At 32.8% G+C, this 14,823-nt stretch overlaps 2 protein-coding genes across 2 annotated transcripts; one reads left to right on the forward strand and one right to left on the reverse strand.

The window, feature by feature from the left end:
* Nucleotides 1-809: 809 nt before the first annotated feature.
* Nucleotides 810-2,216, reverse strand: LOC102596628 (24-methylenesterol C-methyltransferase 2-like). The gene has a single exon (XM_006364446.2). The coding sequence runs from the start codon at nt 2,127-2,129 to the stop codon at nt 1,053-1,055; it is 1,077 nt and encodes a 358-aa protein (XP_006364508.1). The 5' UTR covers nt 2,130-2,216; the 3' UTR covers nt 810-1,052.
* A 3,318-nt stretch (nt 2,217-5,534) lies between these two features.
* On the forward strand, nt 5,535-6,269 carry LOC107058356 (uncharacterized). Its single transcript, XM_015303966.1, has one exon. The coding sequence runs from the start codon at nt 5,535-5,537 to the stop codon at nt 6,267-6,269; it is 735 nt and encodes a 244-aa protein (XP_015159452.1).
* The last annotated feature ends 8,554 nt before the right edge of the window (nt 6,270-14,823 follow it).

Consider the following 14,823-nt stretch of genomic DNA (forward strand, 5'->3'; position numbering starts at 1 on the left):
TAAATCTTCTTTCTAAAGCAATTTTTCTTAGAAAAAGCCTATTCTTTTTAAACAAACTGAAGAAAGAAAGAAAAAGGTAAAATAGTAGATCGAAACCTTTCAGATTTTAAGTGAAACAAAAAATCAACTTATAAAATTTTGATTCCTAAGTTTGCACCCACTTTGTTTTGTGGACCCCAGATTCAGCAATTTCAAAATCATATTCAAATTTCCATATTGATCTGGAAGTCTCCGTCCACTCGACATCTCGCAATCTAAAAACTATAGACAGCTTGCACTTGACCCACTATAGCCATGATCGAGTTTCTGAAAAAGATATTCCATCGTTTCACAAAAAATGACCTAGGTTGACTTGATACGGAATTTAAGAAAATAAAAAAAAAATTGAATCTTGTGATCCTAAATTAAAGTTATATCAAAGGTATAAAATAACAATTTAATTTTGTGGCCTTAAACATGTCACATGAAAAGCTAAAATTAAAATCTTATCAAAAAAAAAAAAAGTCATTCTTTTTGAAACACATTGAAAAGGAAAGGAGGACATTCTTTTTGAAACAGTACGCAATTTCTCTTATTACTTCATATCGATAATTTGTAAAAATATTGTTTTTGATGAATCATATTTGGCGTGGAAGGACCACAAGCTAGAGGGAATAATGAAAAAGTAGATCATACAGCTAACAACATCACATGCGATGTCCTGTCAAATAATTAAGTGCCACATAATATGTGCAGAAGTTCCAAAACATACGACAACAATCTGATCAGAGACTAAGAAAAAAATGTCTGATCAAATCCACGCATCAACAGAAAGCGTAATAATTGATTAGTAATTAAGTCAAGTGGTTAACAAATAAAGATGGTTCTTTTTCTAGTTTATAGATTGAAACAAGAACAAAAAGAGATAGATCGAAACTACAAGTAACAAAGGAAAATAACAACAATTCGTTCGATAAGAAAACAAAAGCTAAAATGGAAGGAAGGGACAACAGAGTGAAATTAACCTCCATGGTCAATCTCTAGAGCAATAATTTGGATTTGGATTTGGGTTTTTACTCTGCTGCAGGTTTTCTACAGAGAATCATATGCATTGGAGAGAAAATGCCCTTTTCACCACCTTGAGCTAAATAATCAGCAGTCACGAACAGCATCTCGTGAACATCAACCGTTCCTTTTGGTGCAATTCCAAGAAATGCAAGAATTGTGACCAAAATGTGGTTTCTCCAGTAGGCCATTCTCCCCATTTTCAGCCTTGTCCACCATGGATGTGATGGGGGCTTTGCTAAATCCTTCTCTTTCACCACTTCAAAACCCACTTTCTTAGCAACTTGAGCAATATCCTTGTAGGTTCTCAGCCCTGGCAGAGCATCACCCCTTTCAATCCCATGGATAATCTCTACATGTTCCGGGTCTTCGGCTTTGTACAATTCCGTTGTAACCCATTCATAAGAAATGTACAGGGATCCAGGTTTTAACACCCGGTAGATCTCCTGGTACACTTCTTCAAGGTTAGGAGCATGGCATGTAGCTTCAATTGAATAAACTCCGTCAAAACTGTTGTCTGCAAAAGGCATTTGCAGGAAATTCCCGCAAACAACTTCGCAAAGTGAATCGAGCCCTGCTTTTTTGTTGTGCATCCTCGCTCGTTTCACCTGATACTCATTAATGGTGATTCCAACCACATTAGCTTTAGAATGGGCCGCAATAGCCCGCATCGGCCCGCCCACACCACAACCAGCATCCAGAATGCGGGACCCGGGCTTCACACCTAATAGATCGACGGCCATTTCCTCGTGAATACGAGTAGCCTCACGGTTAGATTTACCAGGGAGAGAAGGGGAAAAGTGAAAAGACTGACCCCAACCCCATTCGTAAATATCAGTAACGAGATTATAGAATGTATCTACGAATACAGGGACTTTATCGGCGGTTTCGATTTCCTTAGGGCTTCGGAAGAAAGACCAGTACTGTTTATAGTTGTCTTGGACATTCTCTTTATCGATGGAGCCGCCGGTAAGTTGGACGGCCCGTTTACCCTTAACCTCGGCGGAGCCAAAAAAGCAAATGAACCAGTAAAGTCCGCCGGCGGCGAGAAGAGCGGCGGTACAAATGAGAGTGAGAGAATCCATTGGGATGGGGTGGGGGAAGCGAAAAGAAGAAAAGTGAGAGAGCAAAGTGGAGCGTATTAAAGGAGTGGCCTCTTTTTATGGGAACAACATGCGGAGTATCATACACAAGTACTTCCTCCGTTTCAAAAAGGACAACTTTCGTTTCTTTTTAGTCTGTTTCAAAAAGAATGAATCTTTTTTTTTTATAATTTTATAATTTCTACTTTTCACGTTGATGTGTAAAGCCACAAGATTGAAAGACAATTATGTATATTTGACATAACTTTAATTTAGGATTACAAAATTCAAAAGTCTTCTTCATTTTCTAAAACTTTATGCCAAAACAAATCAGATCACTCTTTGTGAAACGGAGGGAGTAATATTTATTTCTATTATTTTCCAGATCTCTCTTCTTCTTTTATTTGACCATTATTTTGAAAAAAATGTGATCACATTTTAAAAGTACTCATATTTCTTTTATTTTTGAGATCTCTTTATTTTTTGACCATAGATTTTTAAATAATTTCTACAATTATTATAGGTGAAGTTTGACTACGCATTTAACCATAATTATTAGAAGGGAAAAGAGTCAAATATGCCCCTAAACTATTAGAAAAGGTCTAAATATATCGTTTGTTTAAAGTTTGGCTCACTCATACTCTCACCATCCATCTTTTTGCATAGATATGCCCTTATGGGCGTTAGTTGGTTTGCTGGACATATCCAGCTCATTTTTCATTTCTTTAAATGCCACATGGAATTACCATGTCATTTTAACCTTACCACATGACATTTATATGAAAATGGAAAGGGATCAATTATGCCCCTAAAAAATTCGGATCCATAAACATCTAATCCGACCCATAAATCAACCCCCCTTTTAAATAAACTATCCGACCCATTTTCAACAATTTTGTTTAATTTTTATTTTTTTTCGATAAATCTCGAAAATGAGTAATTGATTAATAAAATAGGAAAAATATGAAAAAATATATAAAATTAACGCCAAAAATTTACAAATAAATATAGTAACCTTAAATTCAACAATTTCAATAATTTTTTTAAAATTTTGTTTTTTTAATAAATCCCGAAAATGAGCAATTGATTAATAAAAAATATGAAAAGCATGAAAAATATAAAATTAACGCTAAAAATTCACAAATAAATATAGTAACCTTAAATTCAACAATTTCAACAAATTTTTTTAAATTTTATATTTTTTGGGCAAATCCCGAAAATTAGTAATTTATTAATAAAAAAAAAAGGAAAAATATGAAAAAAATTTATGTGTTTGTGTCTAGGTGCTGGGTATTGTTTTTCTTTTTGGTTTTTCTTTAAGAGTTGTACCGACTCTTCTTTTGTTTTTATTTATTAATAAATTAAGGGCCCTTGGCCCTCTTTAAATTAAAATAAAATAAAATAGTATAAGTATTATACGTGAATTTCAAATATTTCGGTTCTATTTAAATTAATTTACGTTGTTAGAAATGTATTATAGGGAATAATAACTTTCGAATTTATAGTAGTGTATAATATCGAATTCGAATTGTATTATAACTATTGTTTATATTTATATACAATTTTAATACAGATTTCAGAGCTTCACCTTTTCTTTTTCGTAATCACCACCATCAGACCACCAATTATTTATATTTATACAGTCTTGATACGATTTTAATAAAAAATTTAAGAACTTCACCTAATATACAATTTTAATACAAATTTATATCAAATGGTTATTAAAGCTAAAATTATGTCATATATGATAATAAAAATAAAGTAACACTTACGAGTGTAATTAATCAAATAAATTATATTATTTATATAAATAATCCTATTATTTAGTATCCGTTTGTAAAAGTTTAGTATTTTTTATGACATTTAATATTTATAAATAAAATGAAATATCTTAAGTCTAGTGGGATTTTCAATTTTTGCACTTATCCTAAAAGGATTACTCTATTCGTTGTACTTATTAAAGGAAAATTCAAAGTGGAGATGGCTCCATATCGAAATGGGTGACAGCTTGTTGATGTGGAGAGATAAGTGTTCTCTCAAGTCTCAACCCAACCTGTTGATTGTGAAATTTTGATTTACCATTTACCAACATTATTTAGGCAAGAAATATATTCTATGCCATATTTTATCTTTTGTATATTTTGAAACAAAATTCATAAATTAAATTAATAAAATACATTAGAAATTAAAATTTGAATATTTAAAAAGTTATTTGAGAAGTTTTATAAATTATAATTCTTTTCATATCAATAATATCATGAAAAAGTATAATTTAAAATAATAGTCATCAAAGTTCAAGTAGTTGAAAATCTAGAGAAGCAAATATCGAGAAATATTTTGACAGGGAAGGAATATGAAAGCGAGTAAATATAAGCTGTTACAGTTTTTGTAATATAATTTTTTATGATCAAATACTAATTTTTCAAATAAAGTGAATAATTATGTGTCCAGATAAGTATTTAAAATTTACAGAGATTATTCTTTTTGTTCCAATTTATGTAATATCTTTTTTTTTAAAGATATTTTGATAACTATTTTATAACACTATCTCCATTTTATCTTTATTGAATCTCAATTAACATTTTATTACAAAGAAAAATCAATCAAAAGTAAACACTAACAGGCAATTTGGTAAACAAACCAAATTTGTTTCTTGTTTTTTTTTTATGACAAGAGAAACCCGTAGCCGCTACCCTTTGGGTATGCACATGATAAAACCCCCACTTCTATGCAATAACTCGCAAACCACATAGGAGAGGTAACCCACACTAGGCAAACTCGGTGCGACGAGCTCGATCCAGAAGGCAAACTTTCGCTGGCAAGAAGGGGTTTCGAACTTGAGACCTCCAACATGGAAGTCCCAAGCCCAAACCATTGGGCCACCCCGAAGGGTCAGACTCTCTTTTACCTGGGTGAAAATCCAAATATGTAATTGTGAAACCTAACCCCTAGATCTTTGTCTACTCTAATATAAGATTGTGAAATTTCATATTAGATTAAATTGTCCCACGAAAATTGAAGATGAAATACCTACAAGGAGGATATGATGTTGAGATAAATTGTGATTATGCAAGTGTAAATTAGATTAGTCATCAGTTAGTTAGCTTAGCTTTCCGTTAAAGTTAGTTAGTCAAGTTTTCTAGAAGCTTCCTAGTTCTTATTTTATATATATACAGTGTGATCATCTAAAGCAATACAGTTTTTATTTTCTAGTTTCACAAACTCCATTCTCTGTTTTCGCTTCGAAGCTCAGCTTCATGTTCATCAATGGAGAAATGTTGTTCTTCATGATTTCTACTTGAATTCGACATGGCATTAGAGCCGTAAGGCTTTCTTCTTCATCTTCCACGATTCTTTTTCCTCTTTCTTTTTTTCTGCGTCGTCAATTACTCACTTTTTGGGAACATTATGGAATCAAATGGTGTTCAGGAAGGGACCTCTATTGGAAATCAACTACCCACTCAAGTTCCTATAGATCTGACTAGTGTGTTCTATGTTCATCCATCTGAAAGTGTTGGATCCACAATTGTTCCAGTCCTTTTCGATGGATCTGGGTATCGTTCATGGAGACGAGTTGTTCTTCGAGGACTGTCTGTAAAGAATAAAACTGGGTTCATAAACGGCAAGGTGTTGAAGCCACCTCTTGATTCACCTGGTTTTGCTCAATGGGAAAGATGTGACGATATGGTCACGTCTTGGATTTTGAATTCTCTGTCTAAAGATCTCAGGGACAGTCTGCAGTATGTTGATAATGCAAAAGAACTTTGGGATGAATTGGAGGACAAGTATAATCAACCAAATAGAGCAAAATTATATCAGCTACAACGTGAACTCAGTGATCTTAGTCAGGGGAATCTCGATGTAATTGGGTACTACACTAGGATAAAAAAGTTGTGGGAAGAGCTTAGCACTTTGGACACTAATTCACAATGCACATGTTTGTGCACATGTGGTGGAAAGTCGAAGATGCACAAAGCTGAACTTGACAGGAGACTAATTCAGTTCTTTATGGGACTAAATGAGGTATATACTATTGTGAGAGGAAGCATATTAATGATGAACCCACTACCTACTATGGCCCAAGCCTTTTCTATCCTTTTTCAAGAAGAGAGACAAAGGGAAGTCAAACCTCATATGGACTAAGCTCCTTTCATGTGAATGCTGCTAGCACTACTTCTAGTTTCAGAACCAACTATACTTCTCATAAAAACAATGTGGGCACCATCAGGCCCTCAAACAAGTCAAATCTCTTTTGTGATTATTGTAAGAGGACTGGTCACACCAGAGCAGTGTTACAGGCTTCATGGTTTCCCTCCAGATTTTAAGTTCACCAAAGGTAGAAATGCAGGAACAACAGCTAGTGCAAATGGTTTTTCTGAAGATATGTTGGGAGATACCTTTGAGAAAGGTCATGATGTGGGAAAAGGCAAAGGAAAATTGCATGAATAGTCAAGTCCAATGTTAACCAAGCAGCAGTTCAATTAACTTGTGAACCTATTGGATCACATTTAAGTTCAAGGAGGCACCAATACTAACAGCATTACACGGAGGATGCAAGTAACTTCAATGGTGGAGCTGTCAACTTTGCAGGTATTTTGGTATGTTATTTTTCAATTTCTGATATTGGCAATCTGTTTTGTAAATGCTTAAAACTTAATGTTGATTCCTGGATTATAGACTCATGAGCCACACACCATATGACCTTTACAAAATTCCTACTTACAAACCTCATACCTTTACCATATCCATTCTTAATTACACTTCCAAATAGCTACAAGGTAAAAGTGACAGAAATTGGTGATGCATGTTTAAATCCATCGCTGACTTTGCATAAAGTGTTATTTGTTCCTAGTTTTAAGTTCAATCTAATTTCAGTCTATTGTTTGGTTTCTCATCTAAAAGGACTGGTCAGTTTTACTAATTCCTTTTGTTTGATGCAGGGCCCTTCACAGAAGAGCCCTGTGGAGATAGGTAGAGCACAAAATTGACTCTATTTTCTGTGTGCAAAATGTCACACTTCATGTTCTACTTCTGTTTCCACTAGATCAACTTCTGTCATTGCATATAGTTCACCTTGTTCTGTTATTTCACCCATTGCTACTACTTTTTGCAACAATAATTCTGGTAGTTTATCTCATCACACTTTTGTAAGCACTTGTAATGACACATGTTTGAGTAATGGTAATGTACTTCAAAATTGTGCTTCAAATGTTACTTTTTCTACACTAAACAACTTTATTATATCTTGCATGTCTCATAGAAACAATGTTGATTACTTGTGGCACAATAGGCTAGGATATATACCATTTGTGAAATGAAGGGTATTTCTAACATTCCATATAATTTTCACCCAAACAACCCTTCACCTGCATTGTCTACCCCATGGCTAGACAAACTAGGCTCCCATTTCCTACTAAGCCCACTATCTTTAGTAACAACCTTTTTGACCTTCTACATATAGATTTGTGGGGACCCTATCATGTTCCCACACACAATAATTACAAGTATTTTCTAACAATAGTTGATGACTACAGTATATCAACATGGACATACCTTTTGAGCTGCAAAAGCAACGCCCTTCAAACTATGCAATCCTTCATATCTCTTGTTGAGAACCAGTTCAAAACCACTGTCAAGTTAATAAGGACTGACAATGGTTCAGAATTCACTAACAATGAAACCAATGCTTACCTCAAAGCCAAAGGCATCATACACTAAAGAACTTGTCCCTACACACCACAGCAAAATGGTGTGGTGGAAAGGAAACACAAACGCCTTTTAGAAGTAGCTAGATCACTGTTTTATCAGTCCAAACTTCCAACCAAATACTGGGGGGAGTGTGTATTGACACCCACCTACTGAATAAATAGAATTCCCAATTCAGTATTAAATAACAAAACTCTTGGATGTCTATGTTTTCCTACATTAAAGGCATATAAAGACAAATTTGATCCACGGTCCACACCTCACATTTTTGTTGGATACCTCTGCAACACAAAATGATATAAAGTTCTAGACCTAAGTACCACAAAAATACATGTTTCCAGGGATGTAAAATTCTATGAAATTATTTTTCCTTTTGCTTTACCTAAATCTGATTCTAGTTTTGATACTGTGCTACAAACTTTACATACTGATTTGAATGTATTCAATTCCACGAATTCCACTAATGACATTTTTAACAAAGTACCTGTGATGGACAATGATGCCATTTTTGATGTCACTGTAAATGAATTGCCTGCATATGCACCTTTCAATGAACTTTCACCACTACCAAACACTGATCATTCATTGGTTCCCACTTTACAACCAAATATTGACCAAAACCTCCCATGTTATTCAAACACTACCACTACGCAACAGCCAGGCCAGCCTCCTAACCCTAGAAGATCCAGTGGACCACACAACATTCCTGCCTACCTTAAAGAATATGAATGTACCTTACCTTCTTTCCAACACAAATCCTCAACCTCATCCTCTAACCTTGCACTCCCTCACAAGTCCCAACCAAGGAAATCAACAAATGGTTAAGAGTTTTTGTCATGACATTGAGCCATGTTCATATGAAGAAGCATTACTTGACCTTGCCTGGAAGGCAACAATGACATCAGAGTTTGAAGCCTTATATGTTAATAACATATGAGATCTTGTCAAACTACCCATAGGGAAGAAGGCAATTGGGAGCAGGTGGATATACAAGATCAAACATAAGACTAATGACACAACAAAAGGTTGAAGGCTAGGCTTGTTGTGAAAGGTTACATTCAGCAGACTGGGATTGATTATAATGAGACATTTTCTCCAGTAATTAAAATGACTACAGTCAGAATTTTAATATGTATTGCTGTCAAGAAAGGATGGAATCTGTATCAACTGGATGTAAATAATGCATTTCTTCATGGAGACTAGCATGAAGAGGTGTATATGGACACATCCCCAGGCCTCATGGCAGGAAACACATGTTTGATTTGTAAGCTCAAGAAATCTTTGTATGGGCTGAAACAAGCAAGTCGACAGTGGTATGATAAACTTGCACAAGTTCTGTGTTCAAGAGGCTATTCTCATTCAGAGAGTGACTACTCTCTATTTTTCAGGAAAACTGGAGTTTCTTTGGTGTTTGTTGCTATTTATGTTGATGATATCATCTTGACAGGTACTGATGTTGAAGAGATTACTTCCTTAAAGAGTTACCTTCACAATGAGTTTAAGATCAAGAACTTGGGCAGACTTCAATATTTTCTTGGTTTGGAAATTTTATATCAGGATTCTGAAGTGTTGATCTCTTAAAGAAAATTCACTATAGACCTATTGAAAGAATTTGATTGTTCAGATTATACACCTGTCCTGTCACCCCTTTAATCCACAGTCAAATTTAAAGTAGGTGAGGGTACATTGCTGAAAGATCCCACACACTACAGAAAGTTGGTTGGGAAGCTAAATTTTTTGACCAATACCAGAATGGACATAACTTTTAGTGTTCAGCACCTTAGTCAATTCCTTCAAAATCCCAGAGAACCACATCTGAAAGATGCATATCATGTTCTAAGATACTTAAAAAGTGATCCATGTTTGGGCATACACTTGTCCAATAATACAGACTATTCAATCACAACTTATTGTGACTCAGACTGGGTTGCATGCCCTGATACAAGGAAATCAGTAAGTGGTTATGTAGTATTGATGGGAGACAGTCCCATTAGCTGGAAATCTAAGTAGCAAACAACCATATCTTTGTCCTCAGTAGAGGCAGAATACAGAGCCATCAGAAAGGTGATAGGAGATATAGTGTGGCTGGAAAAATTATTGACAGAGCTGAACTTGACATGCATCTTGCCTATAACTGTTTTTTGTGATAGCCAGGCAGCTGTTCACATAGCCAAGAATCTTGTTTTCCATGAGAGGACAAAACACATCAAGGTGGACTGCCATTTTGTTAGAGAGAAATTTCAAGAAGGGCTCATTACACTCCATTACATTCCAACTGAGAGTCAGTTTACTGATGTTTTGACCAAGGCCCTGCCCAGTACCAAACATTCCAACATATTGCACAAGTTGGTTGTGAGTTCCTCACCTCCAACTTGAGGGGGGTGTTGAGATAAATTGTGATTATGCAAGTGTAAATTGGATTAGTCATCAGTTAGTTAGCTTTCCGTTAAAGTTAGTTAGTCGAGATTTCTAGAAGCTTCCCAGTTCTTATTGTATATATATATACAGTGTGATCATCTAAAGCAATACAATTTTTATTTTCCAGTTTCACAAACTCCATTCTCTGTTTTTGCTTCGAATCTCAGCTTCATGTTCATCAATGGAGAAATGTTGTTCTTCATGATTTCTACTTGAATTCGACATATGACAATTATTTTGTGAGAAAATAAATATTCTCCCGATTTCAATTTATGTAGCATATTTTGAATTTCGAGAGTTAAATAAATCTATCTTTGACCGTAATTTTCATATATCTTTTAAATATTTTGAATTATTAATTATAATAATTTATAGTATTTTTACGTAGTTTACAAATATATAAATTTCATTTCAAAAAAATATGAAGATCACATGCATAAAATTTTGGTCAAACTTACACTGTTTGATTTTCGAAAAATGAAAAGTGTCATATAAATTTAAACAGAGAAAGAGAAATTACTCCCTTCGTCCAACTATACTATTTTGGGATGTCTAACAATACTGGTCCACTTTATAATATTAATGAATAATTAATAAAATTACCTTTTTAATTATAGTTTCTAAGAAATGTGCAAAGTCAATAGTAAACAAATATTGTTGGACGGTGAAAATAATGAATTATGTTCGAATATTCGACGGAAAGACAAATGTATGTGATCTGTCTTTATAAAAAAATGTAAGATTGACAACTGTTAATATACTTTGTTAACTTTTTTCAAGCAAAATTATAAAGTAGATCCACTATCTTTTTGTTTTTACTTTTTCTTATTCCAAACTTTTTTCTTTTATTCTATTTTAATTAAGACTTAAAGTCAATTACATTCCCTTAAAGTTGTTCGTATATTTCACTTAAACATCTTAATTAGGGCTAGTACCTATTGAATACCTAAATTGTTCAAAATGTATACCTATTAAACACAAAATGCTGATATGGCAGAAAAAGTGTTTTTCACTTTTCTTTAGCGCGTGTAGATATTTAGAATCGTATTTTATTTTATATTTTTTCAAGAAAACTTCATTTTTTTCTTCTTACTTTGATTCTTAGCATTGTCAGTAACTTGAAAGATTTTTTAAAAATATTTTTGAAAACAATAATTTTTTAATGGCAAGAAGAAAAAGCCTCCCACCCCACTTTCCGTCATCTTCCTCACCTCAACTAGGTTTTCAATGCCAACTGCTTTGGATCTTAAAAAAGGAAAGAAGAAAGAAGATTTTTGGATATTAGAGTTAAAAATTTAGCCGATAGCTCCATTTTCGCCTACCTTCAAACAAACACTGTCACTCAAATTAAAATGCAAACCCATTAAACTTGTAAAAAATAATATCAAATAATTTGAAAATTAATTTGGGTCCTCTTGATTTTTCTTTTGCAATCGATTTTGAATTAATTATCTTCAACAAACTCGGCTTCTTCATCACTCTTGTGCGTGTCTCTCTCTATATATCTCTTTTATGTATTAGGTAAGAAAAATATCTTTTTAAAACAACTGAATCGATAAGTAATTTGATAAGATATTGAATTTTGTGGTTTGGGAAATGAACGTTGTAGGGAAGAAGAAGAAGAAAGGGGGTGGGGTAGCATGGGGCTGGATAGTATGTGAAATTATTTCCAATATTTTATATATAAGAAAAAACGATTGAAAATGTATTTGAAATAAATTTTATTTTTTAAAATTTAAAAATCATTTTCTATAGTTTTTGGGGCCCACTTGTCACATGTCATCTTTTTATTAATCATTTTATCATGTCATCAAGAGTGTATCACACACACTTTGTCACTTTATATATTATTGCTGATTATCGAAAAATATCTAATAGGAACAAGGTTTAAATAGATAAAATTGTTTAATACTCCCTCCGTCTCTTTTTAGTTGTCCACTTTAGAAATGGCACACAGATTAAGGCAACAATGATTAGCACAGTGAAGTTACAATTTTACCCTTATGACAACTTTTCACTTCAAAATTACAACCACTTATTTGAATTCAAGTGAAATAAATTGGAGGGAAACAAAATACACTTTTACAATTTTCAAGAAGTGTAAATAAGGGTATAATAGGAAAAAATTTGTTGTCCTTTCTTGATTTGTCAAAATGGACAACTAAATAGGGACAACCAAAAAAGGAAATATGGACAAGTAAATAGGGACGGAGGGAGTAGATATTAGCCTTAGTTGAGGTGTCTAAGTGAATTATGCGGACAACTTTAAGGGGTCACAGATTGACCTACGCCTTTAATTAAAGTAATTTTATAGTGCTTTTGTACTTTTGGTATTTATCTTGATTGTACGGCCAAAGTTGCCGGAAACACATCTTCTTTATTGGCGTAATATTATAATAATAATAATATAGTGAAGTTTAATTAAGATGATGTGATTTTAGAGTAATTTTCCTAGATAGTCACCCATGTTTGAAAAATTATCTAGGAATATCACTTATGTTTGTTTTAGGACCACAAATATCATTCAACTTTACCTCTTTTCCTCAAAATATAATTGACACAAAAAAAATATTATATCTCTCCAAATAAGATGCCATGTCACATTATTCTTTTTTTATTATTAACATTTTTTTAATTCCTTTTTTATTATTAACATTTTTAAAATTCTTTAAAAACATTATATCCTTTGTAGTTTGACAATATGGTTACCTTATTACTCTAATGAAATAAAATATCAACAAAAAGGGAGTTCGAAGCTAAAAGGGTCATTTTATTCCTTCAAAAAAAAAAAGGGCACATCAAAAAAAAAATTAACCAAAAAGGCAAAATCTCTCTTGACGGATCGATTTTCTTCTGACAAAAATTGACGCCGTTCCGTTAAAAGAAATAAAAATTGCTGCATTTGACAACGATTTTCTCAAAAAAATTAAATCATTATTTCTTTAAAATCGCTGCTATAGCAGCATTTTTATAAAAAAAAATTAAAAGTGAAATCGCTGCTATAGCAGCTATTTTTTGTTGAGGAATTAAAAATAAACATAAAGAACAAGTTTTAAATTACATAAATTTCCGGCGACAGCCATTTAACAAAAAAAACAAGTTTTTTAAAGAAAAAATCGCTGCCGAAGCAGCGATTTTTTAGTGTTTTTTTTTTTATTTTCATTTAAATCGCTGAAAGGGTAAAGATTTTTAAAAAAAGCTTTTTATGAAAATCGCTGGCTTCAGTTTTAATTTTTTTTAAATTCTCTGCAAGGGTAGGATTATTTTTTTTTAAAATAATAATTTCTTAAACAAAATCGCTTTAACTTCAAAACTTTTTTTTTAATTTCTTAAACAAAATCGCTGCTATAAACGCTGTTATAGCAGCGATTTTAAAGAAAAAATATTTTTTTGAGAAAATCGGCAGCGATTTTTATTTCTTTTAGCGGAGCGGTGTCAATTTTTGTCAGAACAAAATTGCTCCGTCAGGAGCAATTTTGCCCTTTTGGTTAATTTTTTTTTTGATGTGCTGTTTTTGTTTTTTAAAGAAAAAAAGTTGCACTTTTGACTCCGAACTCAACAAAAAGGTGCCATTGCCCAGTAGTGCCCATATAAAAACATTATCTCGCTTGAAAAATCGGAGGAAGCCACATATTTTCTTGAAAAATCGGAGGAGCTCATATTTGGATTTGCCGCCTAATCCCTTAGAACTAGGATAGAAATTTTTGGGCAATGTAATTTTTTTTTACTAGGTTATATGGGTTGTCTAAATTTTTTTTAAAAAAAAGTTAATAATGAAAATGGAATAATGTGACATGGCATCCTATTAGGAGAGAGATAATGTTTTTTTTGTGTAAGTATATTTTGAGAAAAAGAGGTAAAGTTGGGTGATATTGTGGTCCTAAAACAAACATAAGTGATATTCCAAGGTAATTTCCCAAACATGGGTGACTATCCAGGAAAATTACTCCTAATGTTGGTTTTTACTTATATGGAGATAAAAAGAAAATGTAAGTTAAAAGGAACAAAGTACAATTTTAATAGGAGAAGTGTGCATAAAGTTCAAACAAAAATTTCAGTTGATATGAACGTGATAAAAAATTTAAAGTCACGAGGAACAAACTATAGATTAGGCCACAAACATTGACAAGAAATAAAATTGATTCAATAATGCATATTGTCATGCTACAATATCAAAATTTGATCAGACTTTAGATCATCTTAATTAGTGATCTATTGAAGTTTATATGCTCTTATGAGTGGTGAGTTGCGAATTAGTGAATTTTAATAGTTTAATTAGTTAATTGTCTGGACTTTTTTTAATAACAGTTTTGATTCTCCATCTGTTAATCTTTCTCATTTTCTTTTACTTACCCTAATTAATTCTTCTTCTCTTTTTTTATAACAAAAAGAGTTCGAACTATGGCCAATAACGGTTATTGATGAATTATTAGAACCTTAAGAACAAAGTTTTTCCTTTGCCTATCACTCTATAGGGACCAAACAATCATCATTATTACTCATATTATGCTAATTATTGCAAAAATGGGCGGAGGTAGAGTGCTGAGTCTATAAGTTTGGCCAAATTTAATAC

The sequence above is a fragment of the Solanum tuberosum genome, unplaced genomic scaffold (assembly GCF_000226075.1).
Source record: "Solanum tuberosum cultivar DM 1-3 516 R44 unplaced genomic scaffold, SolTub_3.0 scf00500, whole genome shotgun sequence".
In the NCBI taxonomy this organism is placed as follows: domain Eukaryota; kingdom Viridiplantae; phylum Streptophyta; class Magnoliopsida; order Solanales; family Solanaceae; genus Solanum; species Solanum tuberosum.